General features: G+C 43.8%; 1 protein-coding gene across 1 annotated transcript; it reads left to right on the forward strand.

Moving 5' to 3' along the window:
• The first annotated feature begins 1,266 nt into the window (after positions 1 to 1,266).
• Positions 1,267 to 2,748, forward strand: LOC143535055 (uncharacterized). The gene has a single exon (XM_077029391.1). It carries the CDS (start codon positions 1,267 to 1,269, stop codon positions 2,746 to 2,748), a length of 1,482 nt encoding a protein of 493 aa, XP_076885506.1.
• The last annotated feature ends 13,668 nt before the right edge of the window (positions 2,749 to 16,416 follow it).

The raw sequence follows: 16,416 nt of genomic DNA on the forward strand, positions 1-16,416 counted from the left end.
CAAATCTACCCTATAACGACGATTTATTTATTGGCATTTCTTACAACGTGTCATTGCTGTAGAGTATGTAGACTTATCTCGAAGACATTTCGTTCCATTGACGTCGTGGCTATAGGGCTGTGGCAATAGTCTTAAATGTCGTCGCTATATATAGGTGTCATAGCCATGTGCTAATCTATACCGACAACATGTCATGGTAATAGGCTTGTCAGAATTTTTTATAAAATTATAAAAAAATAATTAACTTTCACTTGTCTTGACGAAGTGTCATAGGGACAAGAAGAAATTTAATAAAAAAAATTAATTGAGGCCTATAGCGACGCGTGTCGTGGCTAGGGTTCTTGGCATAGGCTACGTCATCCTGACATCCTACGCCATCCGATATTTGTCAGATCTAGGGCACTTTATAGCGTCAACATGTCGTCACTATTGGTATTATATATTCTGGTTATACTTTTCAAAAGTATTTTAAATAAGTAAATGACAATGACAAATAAAAAATTTAGCGTAACACGAATTAACATAACACATCCAAATATTTAAAAGCAATGGCAAATTGTTAGTATATATGTTTATACAAACTAAACAAAAGTACTTAGCTAACAATCTTCATCACTACAACGCCGTGTATGTCGGCAACACATTTGTTCCATTTGTTATCGTAACAGTATAGCTGCATCTCTTCTACTTGTTGCGTGTGGTATTGCATTTGTACATTTTGTTGTTGTTGGATTTAGTTTCATGCGCTCGCCTGAGCCTAGATTTTTTTTAATTAAGCTATATTGATGCGTCTACGTGCAGATGAACATCAATGACTATAGCATTACCCTTTCTAATTATATAGCAAATAATTGTACGCGCTATGATAATAAGTTTAAAGCTCATTTCAGAATGGTTAGACGCTACTTGATAGGCCGTGAAGATGAAAAATAAAGTGTCAAATTCGTTGTTTCGGCATGGCTGGTTTTCCTTGGATAGGGTCTTCTTTCATCTTTTCTCTTTGTAACATAACAGAAAAAGCAATAAAAACAAAAAGTAATTTTGCACCCTCTTTTCAAAGAATTGGAAGCTAGCTTCTTTCAACACAAATAAATAAAAATTAATAAAATAATTGTCTTAACAATCCATGTATGCATTTACGCTTTGTGTGCTCTCTGGTCCGTGTATATATAAGGGATGAGCTAGTATGCAATTCATAACCATATCCGTCCCTACCACTCTCTAATATAGTCTTCTCCTTTGAGTGTACCATACCATACCACAAGTATGGCCATTGCGACGCTCCCAAGTTTTTTCGTGTTGCAAGCTTATACTGGTGGTCCATATTTGTGCACACTAGATGACCATGTCGTGAACTTCACTAGCACACGCACACGTAATTTCACAAGTCCACGAGTAAAGTTTGCAGCAGAGCAATCGAAAACCGGGGATGTTACACTAGTGCACATAAGGTCTTGCTTCAACAATAAATATTTGGTTGCACATCAAGTTTGCCATTCAAAGTCATTTACCATTGCTGCTTCCGCCAACAAACCAGAAGAAGACACGACTGATCCCGCGTGCACCTTGTTCCGTGTTTCTAGTGATTATACTTCAGATGGAACCCTGGGATTTCGGTTGTTCAGTATCAGCAGGTCTCGGTACGCAGTGCACGAACATGGTGGCTTCATATTGCAAGATCATAATGATGGATGCAAATCCGGAAACACTTTTCCGGTTGTTAACTGGGAAGATCTTGTGATACTTCCTTCTCAAGTCTCTTTCAAATCTGAACTCTTAAACAAGTACCTTTCTTGCCGTTTCTTTGAAGGTCTCAATTATCATCGGTTCGAGTCTGGATTTGACATTAGTAATCCACAATGGGCTTACGAACTCGTCCCTGCTGCTAACGGGAACTATCGTATAAAGAGCTCGTACTTTGGAAAGTACTGGAGGGCATACCATCAATGGGTAGTTGCTGATGCGGAAGATAACAACAACTCTGATGACACCTTGTTTTCATTTACCAAAATAAGCGACAACGTGTTCGTTCTTTCTAATTTGGGCACAAAGAAGTTCTCTGGTGCAAACCAACGGCACGATTTCATAAGAACAGACTATCCGGAAATAACAAAAGACACGAGGATAATACTGGAAGAGCGCGTCTTAAAAAGAAAGATCTCTCATGTCAAATACCGGCTTCGTGACTCCATAGTCCATGATGAGGTAGTTCAAGTTAATGAATTTGTAACAAATGACACTCGCGACAACGACATCACAGCCACGCTAGACGTTGTTTCTCTAAACGAGTCCATTTTCTCTACATGGAATAACAGCGAGTCGCTAAGTTTTGGTACACTTGTGAGTGTAGATTTAGAAGTTAGTGAGGTTCCATTTGTTGCAAAACCGAGTATGCAGGTTAAATTGGAAACTGATGCTAACACGTTGCATCAATGGGGACAGTCCAAATCAAGAGAGGTTAAAACAAAAGTAAACCATGCTGTTCCGGTGCCAGCTTTAACTACGATGAAGTTGTCGCTCATGGTTTCAAAGAGTGTTTGCGATGTGCCTTTCGATTACATGGAAAGTGTGCTTCTTCCAGATGGTAACTGGGCTACCAAAGCAAAGGATGATGGAATTTACAAAGGCATCAGTAACTTGTCATTTGAGATTCAAACCTCAAAAGTTCATTATAATCCTAGTCTAGGAAAACTGCTTGTGCCTGGTAAAGATAACCCGATTCCAGTGACTCTACGGAAATTATCCTAATATGGTCATGTTGATCTGGTGCGCCACAATATCGTTGTGTGTATGTGATGATCGAAATCTATGTAGGAATGTATGTCCTTTGTTTTTGTGTTCCATGTAATCTTATTTTTATTAAATAACTAAATAAGAGTACGTTGTCATCCAACAATTATAAGTTGGAATGTATACTTTACAATTTAACTTAGGATGAAATTCATTATTATCAACACAAAATGTCAAATGTAAAAACTCTCAATCCCTTGTGCATTTCCTTTTTTACCACGTAAGTTTTTTGATTTTTTTACGACGCCACGTGAACATTTGAGTTACTTATGCTATAATATTTGTCTTAGGAATAACGGGTATAATACTTTAATGATAAACACAGACACCCAACAATAGCATTATCCTCATGTGATTCAAAATCTATGCCCGTTACTTCAGCAACATATGAAGCATTAGGCCACGAGGACTACTAAGTGAACTAAACTGACTAGATAGAAAACAAGCGATGAAGCGAAGTAACCCTTTTTCGTGGATAACAAGTCAACAATTTTACTTATGAAGAATCCAATATTTCATGAAAGCTCTAAGCATATTAACACCACATTATGTCATATGATCTCATCCGTGGGAAACATTACTTAACCCCCAGATTATCTATAATCTGTACCGGGTCACTTAGTGTTTCTTCATTGGCGCCATCCGTGCATAAAAGCTAGAACTATTTTAGTTTTTTCACAATTTCTGAAGAAATGGTTAACGTTACTCCGGTCCAAAGGCCTGTAACCGACCAAGAAACCCCGATAACAACCCCAGCAACTGGGGGGAACACCGGCGGTTATACAATCCTTACGAACACTACCCCGACTACCCAAGCCGGGGCAAGTGCAGTAAATATTCCACTGGGGTTCACCGATACCCAGCTGGAAAAACGAACGAGGGTCCCTCGCCAAACACTAGATCAAGTGAAGGCGTGGGCCGAAGCACGGCAAAGAGAATTCCAAGCCGAATTGGATGAACGCTTGCGTTCAGCTCAACAGGCCGACGAATTCGGCAGTACTCGCCAACACCTCAATATGAGCAGTGACTGCGAGTATTCAGACGACGAGTTGGAGTCCGATACCGACGCGAACCCTCGCCATAAGGCGAAAGGGAAGCGTAAGGAAACGGACGTTCAACCAAAAAGGAATTTTGGGGAAGCTTTTAAACCAATCGCGGAGAGAAACCCGCGTGACTTCTCCAAGACCTTTAGACCAACTGCTACAAATGCAGGAAAGTCAAAATTCGCAAGGGACATTGCGGAAGCAATCGCCCCGAGAAGTGCCAAGCAAATGTCCAACATTGGCACTTATGATGGTCTATCCGACCCAGACGACCATTTGAACAGGTTCATTGCGGGGGCTACCGTCAGCAACTGGACGGAACCCACGTGGTGCTACATGTTCCAAATGACTCTGGTCGGAGCGGCCAGGGCATGGTTCGATCGTTTACCGATCCACCACATATATGACTGGGCGGACTTTCAGAACAAGTTCAGCCAGCACTTCAGCCAACAGAGGAAGTACACTGAAGAGCAGTGGACGATCCTCAACTGCGTGAGAGAAGAGGATGAATCTTTACTGGACTTCATCACTCGCTTCAACTCTAAAAAGCTTAGTCTCGGCAACATAAGTGAGGATCTGGTTCGCGCCGCCTTCATCCAAGGCGCCGAATACCCAGAACTTATCCGCACATTGACGGGTAAGGATGGCATGCCATCAACTTGGGATGCCATCATGACGGCGGCAAAGCGCTTTGCCGAGACGGAAAAGCAACTGGGAAGGGATCTTCCCCAGAGCACACACCTCTACACGCAGAGGACAAGAGAGAACAATGTCCGGATCGCCCGGCAGAACAAAAAGAGGAGGCTAGGTATTTGGCAGTCAAGGGTAAACTTTGACACCTCATCCAGCTCTCGCCCTCTTGTTGGCGGAAGGGATAACACACACCCTTCAAACCGAAAACACCGGTGGACGCCACTCACGAAGAGCGTCACGGAGATATTTGCCACGGAAAAATTGCCATGGCCAAAAGCCCCATTGATCCGGCAGAAACCTAATGCGGATCAAAGCAAATCCTGTGATTTCCACGGGACAAAGGGTCATGGTACTGAAGAGTGCACATCCTTGAAGGATATTATTGAGACATTTGTCAAGGATGGAAGACTTGCACATCTCGTGGCATCAATCAGGAAGGGAGGAAGGAATGACAACCGGTACAGAGGTAACGGACGGAAGCCCGTCGACATCAGCATCAACATGGTTCATGTTAAGGTCAGAGGAAGAAAAAGGCGAGTGACAGAACCATGCGCGTGGAAGGAAGCTGAGGTGCGCTTCCCGCGAGTGCCAGGAGGCCCCAGCAAAGAAGGCCCCATCGTCATCAGAAGCCAGCTGGGGCATTACATCACTTCCCGCACTCTTGCTGACAACGGATCTTCGTCGACAGTGATGTACAGGCAGTTCTTTGATAAGCTGGATGATGAAGATAAAGAACGCTTGGAAACGGTCTACGCTTCAATGGAAGGGTTTGACGGCAGTACAGAAACCCCCCTGGGTATCCTATCTTTCCCCGTTACTCTTACTGATGGGAATCATTCACGCACAGAAGACGTGGATTTTGTCGTGATGAAAAAGCCACACCACACGTACGACATCCTATTCGGAAGAGACGGGATGGCAAGATTCAATGCCGTGGTATCTTCAGTCCAGGCATGATGGGATGGCCAACAGCTGAGGGTGTAGCGATGATCTCTGGCATTCCCCAGGTATGCATTGCATCTGTCTCATCTAAACCCAAACCGAAAAAGGCTAAACCAACCATCACTGAACCGGAAAAATGGGCCTTCAATGGCAAATACCCCGACCAGGCCGTTACCATTGGACCAACAATCGTTGATCCCACCCGCACATTACTCAAACGCCTACTGCAGAAAAACGCTGACATCTTTGCGTGGGCACCAGCTGACATGACTGGTGTACCCCGAAGTAAGGCGGAGCATAAGCTCAAGTGCGATCCGGCTGTTACGCCAGTCGTACAAAAGCGCAGAGTAATGGGGCCTGAACAAACTAACGCGTGTAGAACCCAAGTCAAGGAACTCCTTGACGCAGGCATCGTACGCGTTAGTAGATATCAAACATGGGTTGCAAATCCCGTAATGGTACCGAAGAATGACAAACAATGGCGCATGTGCATAGATTTCAAAGATTTGAACAAAGCATGCCCCAAAGATTGTTATCCGTTACCAGAAATTGATCTCAAGGTGGATTCGTTGGCACCATTTCGCCTTAAATGCTTCTTGGATGCGTATAAGGGGTACCATCAAATCCACATGGCCATAGATGACCAGGACAAAACCGCATTTCGGACGCCCGATGGTACATTTTGTTATAAAATGATGCCATTCGGACTTAAGAATGCAGGGTCCACGTACCAACGACTAATGGACAAAGAGTTTCATGCCCAAATCGGGAGAAACTTGGAAGTCTATATGGATGATTTGGTCATCAAAAGCCTCGAGCCAGAAGCGATGTTGAAAGACATTGAAGAAACTTTCAACACGCTCCGAAAAATAAACATGAAGCTCAACCCGAGCAAGTGTTCATTTGGGATGGAAGAAGGGAAGTTCTTGGGTGTCATTGTTACTAAAGATGGCTTCAGAGCGAACCCTGAAAAGGTCGAAGCCATTGTTAAAATGGAATCACCTACCACCATCTAACAGGCTCAGACACTGAATGGACGACTAGTCGCACTTAATCGCTTCTTGGCAAACCATGCGGATAAGTCGTTTCCTTTCGTGTCAACATTGAGAAACTGCTTGAAGAAAACGCACTTCCGCTGGACACCAGAAGCGGAAGCAGCTTTTCAGGAAATTCGGTCACGCTTGATCGAACTTCCAACACTTACAGCACCACAAACAGGAGAGGAGTTAATCCTATACCTTTCAGCAACAGATAGAGCAACCGGGGCAGTACTGCTAACAGAACGAAAAGGCATCCAGATGCCAATCTATTATGTTAGCCGTGTACTAACAGACGTAGAAACCCGGTACTCTACCCTCGAAAAATTAGTCTTAGCACTTATACACGCTTCACGCAGGTTAAGACGATATTTCCAGGGCCACCCAATCACCATTCTCACCAACTTCAAACTCTCAAACGTTCTAGGCAAACCCGAATTATCGGGACGTCTAGCCAAATGGGCAATTGAATTGGGAGAATATGCAATTAAGTACAAGCCAAGACCAGCCATAAAAGGCCAGGTCCTGGCCGATTTTATTGCAGAAGTCCCCGCTACGCGGGAGAAAGAGTGCCAGGAGGAGGCTCAACCCTCCCCAGCACAGGACATCAATGATGTCTGGCGACTCTACACTGATGGAGCCGCCAGTAACGAGGGTTCAGGCGCAGGGTTAAAATTAACCAACCCAGCAGGCCAAGAATATACCTACGCTATTCGGTTGGATTTTCCAAGTACGAATAACGAAGCCGAATACGAAGCATTCTTGGCCGGTTTGAGAATTGCGCGTAAGATGGGAGTGAAAAACTTGGAAGCCCACGTGGATTCCATGCTGGTGGCCAACCAAATAAATGGGACGTACACGGCTGTGAACGACACAATGGCCCTGTACCTCGCCCAGGCAAAAGCCCTCATGCGGGATTTTAATGATTGTAAAGTCATACACGTCAAGCGCAGCGAAAACAAATCTGCGGATGCGTTAAGCAAGCTTGCGTCACTAGCCTTCACCCATTTGGGAAAGGACATCCGCATTGAACTCCTCGAAGCACCATCAGTCCCGCACAAGGAAATTTGTGTCATCCAAACCGGTACAGAAACGTGGATGACACCGATAATAAATTACCTTGCAGCAGGAACACTACCAGAGTCAAAAACACAGGCAAGAAAACTACGCTGTAAAGCACTAAATTATCAACTTATCAATGACACTCTTTACAGACGTAACTTTCTTGGCCCACTCTTAAGATGCGTGGACAACCAGGATGCTGATTACCTCCTAAGGGAAGTACACGAAGGCATCTGTGGGGTACACGCAGGTCCCCGCGCTGTTGTAGCCAAGCTAAACAACGCGGGATACTTTTGGCCGGGGATGCATACGGATGCACTGGCATACATCAGAAAATGCAGGTCTTGCCAGCTTTACGCACCCAACACGCACCGCCCAAAGAATGAACTTGTTCCAGTCACTTCTGCATGGCCATTTCAGAAATGGGCCATCGATGTGACAGGCCCATTTCCCACGGCAGCAGGAAATGTTCAGTTCCTAGTGGTAGCCATCGACTACTTCAGCAAGTGGATAGAAGCAAAACCTTTAGCCCAAACAACCGCAAAACATATCAAAAAATTTATTTGGGAATTTATTATCTGTCGTTTTGGACTTCCACAGAATCTGGTGAGCGATAACGGCACCAACTTTGCTGACAAGAAGCTACAGCAGTGGCTGAAAGAACTTCAAATCACCCACACCTTTACCTCAGTGGCACACCCGCAAGGTAATGGTGAGGTGGAAAGAGCAAACAAGAGCATCGTCGATGGCATAAAGAAAAGACTCTTGAGACACAGATCCGGCTGGGTGGACGAGCTCCCGCACGTCCTTTGGGCAAACAGAACGCTGAAAAAGGCCAGTACGGGGGAAACCCCGTTCAGTCTCACTTATGGCACTGAAGCCATGGTCCCAGTCGAAATTGGTTTACCCTCACCAAGGGTCTTGATCCAGCCAGAAGACAATGATGCGGAAAGACGGTTAGACCTTATGCTAACCGAGGAACGCAGAGACTTAGCCGCAGTGCGTGAAGAAAATTACAAACGATAAATGCAAAAGTACTACAACACGCGGGTAAAACTCTGCAACTTCAACGAAGGAGACTACATACTGCGTAACAACGAGGCTTCAAACCAAGAGCGCCCAGGAAAGCTGGCCCCGGTCTAGGAAGGGCCATACATTATCAAAGATGTCCTGGGAAAAGGCGCATACCGGCTTGAAAGGCTCGATGACACTCCTATCCCAAGAACATGGAATGGAGCTCAATTACGCAAATGTTATATGTAGATCAATTCCAAACTTGTAAAGGCCTAGAGCCACTTCTAATGGAAATGATTCTCCTTACACAATGTGTTGATAGCCTTACCTTTAACTTATGAACTTCCCATGTGCCGGTATTCACCGCACCAATGCGTGAAGAAGTAAGTAGTTGCGTGTGGAAGGCGGAAAAACCCGCATAAACACAACGCTAAAAATGTTAAAAAGTTCTAAGGAAAACCTACACGCAGGTCAGATGTAAGTAAAGTTTAGCCATCCTTGTAAGTGCAAGTGACGGTCTTACCCGCACAATCACAAACAAGGAAGCAAAACTTCAACTTATCATCTACCACGTTCAAAGGTTAACTTATTCTGAACACTTAGAAAATTTCAAGGAAAAGATAAGGAAAACTTCCACGCAGGATAAATGTAAGTTTAGCCATCCTACTAAGTGCAAGTGACGGTCCTACCCGCACAATCATGAAAGAGGAAGCAAAAATAAACTTATAATTTACCATGTCAAAAAGTTAACTTATCTAAGTACTAAAGAAAGTGCTAAGTGTAAACATGTGTTAAATAAACAAAGAAAAGGACCAACACATTCTTTATTTCATCAACTTGAATATTACAAACATTGCTGGGTATATACCCGCATACAAAAGAAGTACAAGAGCAAATATCTACGCTAGTGGTGGAAAGGGATCTTTTGGATCATGCTTCAGGACCACTCCCACTTGGACCCGCACCATCAGCAGAGTGTGACGGTTCAAGGAAAGCTCTAAGGACAGCAAGCCCATCATCAGCAGCAGCAATTTCATTTACCTTCTCCACCACCGGATGCGGGAAGGCAGCATACTGGTTCACTGCTTGGTCATAAATAGTTTCGGTATCCGCATTATACAAAGGGAAGTTGGAAGGCGGGACGCCTTTCTCAGCAAACCCTAGACCAAGCAGGAAGCCGGTCCGTTCCCCATCCTCATGAGAAGCGTTGAGTGCTGCGCTCATAGCATCGTCGTAAGATGTCTCTGAAAAGACCCGATGCACAACCTACAAAAAATGTACAAGTATAAGAACTTCTATTCTACAAAGGAAAGCGTGACGACATAAAGCTAAAATACCTGAGGCAACGCTTCTCGAAGAAGCCATTCCTTGGCAGCCAGAGCTTGGGTGCAGGCGCGTTCAGCTTCGTTCTTATTAAGATTGGCGAGAAGCACATCCTTTGCAGCGGCCTCTTCAACGCCCTTAAGCTTTCGCTCGGTCTGCGCAAGCACACCCCTCTGGTCCAGGATCTCTTGAAGCTTCTTCGCATCCTCCATAGCCAAGGCATCATGAGCCTGTTGAAGAGCCTCTAACTTAGCTTTAAGTTCTTCATTCTCCAGGCGGAGAGGCTCAGCAACAGCTTCAGCCTTGGTGGCCCTCTCGGTCGCGTTCCTCGCAGTCTCCTTAGCTAGCCGAAGCTGTTCGTTAACAGCTTGGGCAGCCTTGGAGCGGGCCTCGAGTCGCGCTTGAACCTCAACCTCGAGGGCCTTGAAGGCCTTCTCCTTCTCCGCAGATACTGCGGTCAGTTTTTGGTTCTCCTCCCGGAGAGCACGCGCCTGAGATATTTCTTTAACACGAGCTGCTTTCAACTTGTCGTTTTCACGACAAAGCAGCTCGACGCGTGGCTGCATCCGGGCCAGGAGAACCCGAAGCTCGTTGGTTAGCCTACCCTCCTGGTAGCTAGCCATGGCTTCCCCCAACGCACCATGGCTCAGGATCTCTTGGCCCGGCGGATAGACCTCCACAAACCGATCCGCCATTTGTTCCAGGATGGGCAACTCGTTTTCGTCTAGAGCACGAGTACCTATCCGCGCGGGACCGTCAGCTTCCCGCGGGTACAGGAGCGACTCCAAGTTGTTCCCCTCTGAGAAAATAAACAGTTAGAAGATAAACTCGTATAAGCAAAGAGAAACGGAGCATACCGTAAGGGATAGAGTTCGAACCATATTCGAGGACGATTGGAACCTTTTGCGCGTCAGCCTCTTTCCACACTCGGCTCATCCCCAACATCACCATCCTGGACTCCGGAAACCGGAAAACCGGAGATTGGACCCGGGATATCCTCGAGAACCATTCCGCCTCCTGGTAGTTGGTGGCGTGAAGGCTCGGAATTGCTTGGCCATTTTTAAATTTCATGGCGATGGGGATGACGCGGGCAGAAATGTAGAAGAACTCCTGCTTCCACGAACGGAGACTGCGCTCGGTGGCACAAATCTTCAAACCCTTGATACGGGTTGTCAGTGTATACCACCCCTGGATGCACCTCCAAGTGTAGAAGGTCATCAGGCGGTCAACATGGGGCTCGAACCCCAAAATCCGGCACACCCACTCGAAATGGCGAATCTTGGCGATCGCCATAGGGTGCAGCTCGGTCAGATGAACACCGTGCCTCTCAAGGACACGGTAAACAAACTTTGTCAACGGGAACCTAAGATTCCCGTAGATAAAGAATGCTGCATAAACCCCGATCTTGCCTCTGGTGGCATCGTACACGGTCTGATGGGGTTCAGGAAACTCAGGCTCGAAAGGATCGAGCATGAACTTCCTAACAATGTACCGGTACTGATCGCCGGGCAGAGCACACTGGCACTCACCAGCAGTACTCTTGTCATCGACCGAAGACTCAAGATCACGAGAAGACATTGTGCAGAAAAAAGAAAGCGATTTCGGGAAAATGCTAGCCTGAAAAGGGGAGTATTTGCCGGAAATCGCTAAAAAAGAAGAAGAGAAGGGTGAAGGTGTGGATTGCAAACAGCCCTCTCCCCCTTTATATACTAATCGCAATTAATGCGACGAATTTAATGCGGAGGAGAGAGAAATCGAAGGTGCAATGAAACTATGACACGTGGCATAAAGCAGGCTGGCAACAGCTGTTGACAGGACGTGTGCCAGTAATTTCGCGGCCACGCGCCCGAAAAATCACGCCCACGCGCCTGAAAAAGAGACTGGAATGACCATATAATGTCACGTCACCATAACTTCCTGCACGTCCTGACACACTCAGAAGAAACCGTCGCACGACGTTTCAGACGTTTGGACTGTTCCTATCTTTCTACCAACTCTTCGAATTTTGAAATTCAAAATTCAAAAAAAGATTCAAAAGTAAGCGGGAAAACACCCCTTACCTTGGCAAACAAGTAACCGTAAGACGGATGCGGGTACAGTGTAAAGGCAAAACCCTTCACATACCTAGCACCCGCAGGGAATTGAAGCCAAGTAAAACCCTGGCAAACAAGTAACCGTAAGACGGATGCGGGTACAGTGTAAAGGCAAAACCCTTCACATACCTAGCACCCGCAGGGAATTGAAGCCAAGTAAAACCTTGGCAAACAAGTAACCGTAAGACGGATGCGGGTACAGTGTAAAGGCAAAAACCCTTCACATACCGAGCACCCGCAGAGAATTGAAACCAAGAAGGATCTTCTAGGCAATGCTTGCGGATAGAGGAATAATATCCCCGCATAACGGGAACGTCGAGAATTATATTGTTTGAAACTCCGTAATGGAATTGGTGGTCTTAGCATAATTGATCACTATGTTGAAAACCACCAGAACCTCATGGAGACTATATACAAGTGAGACTCAACGCTCCTGCTTTGCGAGAAGGTTACATACCTACCCGCATCATACCCAAAGATCAAGCAAAAAAATCGGGAATTTTTGCAAGTGACACTAGGAAACCCGCGGGAAGAATCACCACGGAGAACCTTAAAATTAAAAAGCCTTTTCAAAACCCCTTGCTCAAAGCCCAAAAGTTCACCTCACTTTATTGAACATTCATGAGAAGAACATTGGACTGGGGGGACTTGAAGAGGTAGGTCCCAGCAGAGCCCAGTTGGTTCCGCAAGACTCACCTTGAACAGGGACGTCTGCGCAAAGGCCATCTGCTTCCGCAGGACCCACCATGCTCAGAGAACCTTACGCGCAGTACGCAAGCTGTACACGCAGGGAAAGCCTCCCAATGGTGAAGTACCCCGCCTGTTCCCGCAGTTGCGGATACAAGCCATCAGGGAAGGCTACCCGCAGACAGCAGGGCTACACGCACAAGACAATAGATACTTCAGTAGTCACATGAAGGAATGAGCAAGACGGGAACAATCCCGCCAAAATGAGCTAGTCCGTATAATTCTGAAAGATCTTCTGTACTATACCCACCAAGGTATGGATAGGACAGAAGATCTGACCAGAATAGCCCATGAGCCAATCACAGGGTGACAGCTCACCAACAACAGTACGAGGAGGAGCACCCTCTAGTACTGTGTCACTATTAGCCGCTGCCTACTCACCAATCCTTACTGCAGGGCGTGCGCAGCCTACAGTTGGTGAAATAGTGTTACTGTTGGCCGTAACCTATTCACCAACCAGCATGGCCTGCGTATAATCCACAGTAGGTAGGACGTGCATAATCTACAGTTGGAGGAATAGTGCAGCCGACATAGTTACTGTTGGCCGTAACCTATTCACCAACCAGTATGGCCTGTGCATAGTCCACTGTTGGTAGAACAGGAATACTATTCAGCCGGCTGGACCTTCTAGAAAACCTACATTCGGCTATAAATACTCCAACATCTTGGAATGGTAAGATCATCTGTTATCCAGTTATCTAGCAATCTCTTAATATACACTTATATTCAGAGCAACCTAGTCTGATTCTCACGCCGGAGGGTGGTCACAAGGAGGAACCCCCCCCTTCTCAGTGACGAGCTTACGGTGTTTGTTTTGCAGGTCTCCTGAAGAACAGCCTTCTCAGCTAGATCTCATCCGTGGGAAACATTACTTAACCCCCAGATTATCTATAATCTGTACCGGGTCACTTAGTGTTTCTTCAATCGATTATGTCTAAATAACAGGTTGTCTTCGAGACCCTTGATGTAACTAATAATGTATATATGTCATGTGTTAAGTTGTGTTCCATATAACCTTGTTTGTATTAAATATAAGGATACGTAAAATTTTCATTCCAAAAGAGTGCATGAAATCTAATATCGATCACGTCTATGGATGTAGAACTTAAGATTCGATCGTGTGAATTTGTCTATTGAAAAAATATGAATGTTTTGCATTTCGGGCATATTTCTATCCTTGATCATAAAGTACGTATACATGTCAGTTTTATTTTCATTCCAAGGGACTTTTATGGTAATTGGTTTGTTTACATGTTTGATTTGCTCGATCATGTGAAACTATTCATCTTTCTAAGTAAAAGGTGATAAAAGTATTAATATGGAAAATGGTGTAAACTAAGATAGAAATTGGGGAAATGTTGTATACATTGATTTGTTAATTTTCAAATAAGTTTGTAATAGTATGTGTACAAATGAAACTAGCTATCTAAGCGAAGCTAGCTAACTTGCATACGAATTATATCCAAAACTTTTGGATATCCGAAACTCTCTGAATATTCGAATTTGAACACCCCAGTGACGATATCATTCTCCGTGTCTTCATTGATGTTAAATTTAAATGTGTTTTATCTAAGGCTGTTCAACAATTATGAGCCAAGAAAGTGATTATTGTTAGCAAAATTAGAAAACATTATCACAAAAAAATAACATTAACACAATAAGTTGTATTTTGAAGACTTGAACTATTTGATCAAGAGAGTGTTATGGGCCATTAGAACTTTATACGTTCTCATAATTTCTAAGTTGCTTTTCAAAGTAGAAGTGCACAACGTTTTCCGAATACCCGGTTCCAGATATAGAACCGAGTTTGGGTATAACCGGGTATTGGCCATTTTGGGTCGGGTCCGAGTATTTTCTCTAAAAACCATACCCTATGCACGGGTCCAACTCGGGTATAGATCGGGTATTTGAATACCTTATTTCCGGGTATTGAAAAAAAATCCTACTTTCGGTTGGGGGGGGTTCCTTATATAATTTGAGATTTTTAAAGCGCTGCACTTTTTAGGGGTATTTTTCGAATGTTTTTCCGGTACTTTTCAGGTAAGTTTGGGTATCGATTAGATATTTGAAAAACCTGATTTCTGGTATTGGAAAAACTCAATTCCAGGTATGGAATCGGTTCCAGTTTTCAGGTATTACCGGGTACAAACCGAGTCCGGCTCCGGATACGAGTTTTGATACTGAATGCATAACCAATCCGCACCGTATGGGTAAGGTTAGATACGCGTTCGGGTAGTAAAAACTCGGGTCTGGTTCTGGGTTCGAGCTTTTTGTGCATCTCTATTTCAAAGTACCAATGATTGGGCTTTAATACTAGCCCAATATACTACTTTAGCCCAACAAGTTGTCATCCAATTCCAAACCCTAAATTCCAATTCTATCCTCACAAACCAAACTTTCCACTTACCAACCATCAAGTTTGACTAATTTTCCAATGGGCCCCTAAACTTTTCAACTTTTATAATATTTTAATAAACACTTTTTCATTAACCTCCTAAAAACCGGGTTTTTTTTTTCCAAGTAAATTAGTGTCTACATGGCCATGGTTCCCCACGCGCAGATTCCCTTCAAGCGCCACACGTACAGACAATAATATATCTTCTCAAGAATCACTTGTCTTCCATGATTGGCTCATCACGAGCCACTTTGCCATAATATTTTTTATTTTTTAATTGATTTTATTATGTGAATTTGTAATAGTTAATTTTAAGTTATTACTTTGTTTTATTTTATAACTATTAGAATATAATCTTTTATAAATCCTCAATATACATACGACATGTTTGTTTTTATCTATGTTTAGATGTAATTTTTGTTTAGAATGAAGTTGTGTGTAATAACATGAAAGTCGTTTAAGCATATAAATATATAAGTGCAAACGAGCTAAGTCGTTCGTGAGAAAGCTCAATCGAGTCGGGCTTAAACGATCCCGAGTCCGAGTTGAATTTTAAAAATAAGCTCGTTCAATAAACGAGCATGAGCTTCACTTATTATTCAGCTCGAGCTTGTTCACGAGCCTAAACAAGTCTTAATTTATATATTCTTTTATTTAACAAATACATATAATAGATATAAAGTTATGAGAAAAAGAACTCAATAGTACATATTATGTTACACACATATATAATAAAAATTATATAAAATTAATTAACAGTCAGTCAACAAGCCTAGCTAATCTTGAAAATCTAGTCACAGGTCGAGCTTGATATTTAGTAATCGAGTTAGAAACGAGCCGAGCTCGAGCCTAGTTGAGCTCAGGCTCGGCTCGACTCGTTTACACCCCCATAAACCAACAAGTCACCAAAACTTTTTTTCTTTTTTGTTTTTTTTGTTTTCCTTTTTCACACACTTTATTTATCGCTTCAACATACTTATTCTTTTCTACGTCGTCGTCTCATGTTTCAGCCCAAACGTCTTATTTCACATTTTAACATACCACAGCTATACTTTTTTTTAGTTTCTCTTACATTTATCGTAACGAGTACATAAAACCCGAAAAGTTTCACAGTCCACACGCGGGTCTCGATCCTCGACACCAGGCAAGTGCTCTCCACGCGCCACTAGTGCATAGATGATACAAACATACAACACACTTATCATTATTATTATTATTATTTTACAAAACCACTGTCCACTCTCTCAAATCAATTTTTTCTTTTTTTCTTCTTGACT

This window comes from Bidens hawaiensis, unplaced genomic scaffold (genome assembly GCF_021521415.1).
Source record: "Bidens hawaiensis isolate Kalapana, Puna unplaced genomic scaffold, B.hawaiensis_p1.1 tig00010384_1, whole genome shotgun sequence".
NCBI lineage: Eukaryota > Viridiplantae > Streptophyta > Magnoliopsida > Asterales > Asteraceae > Bidens > Bidens hawaiensis.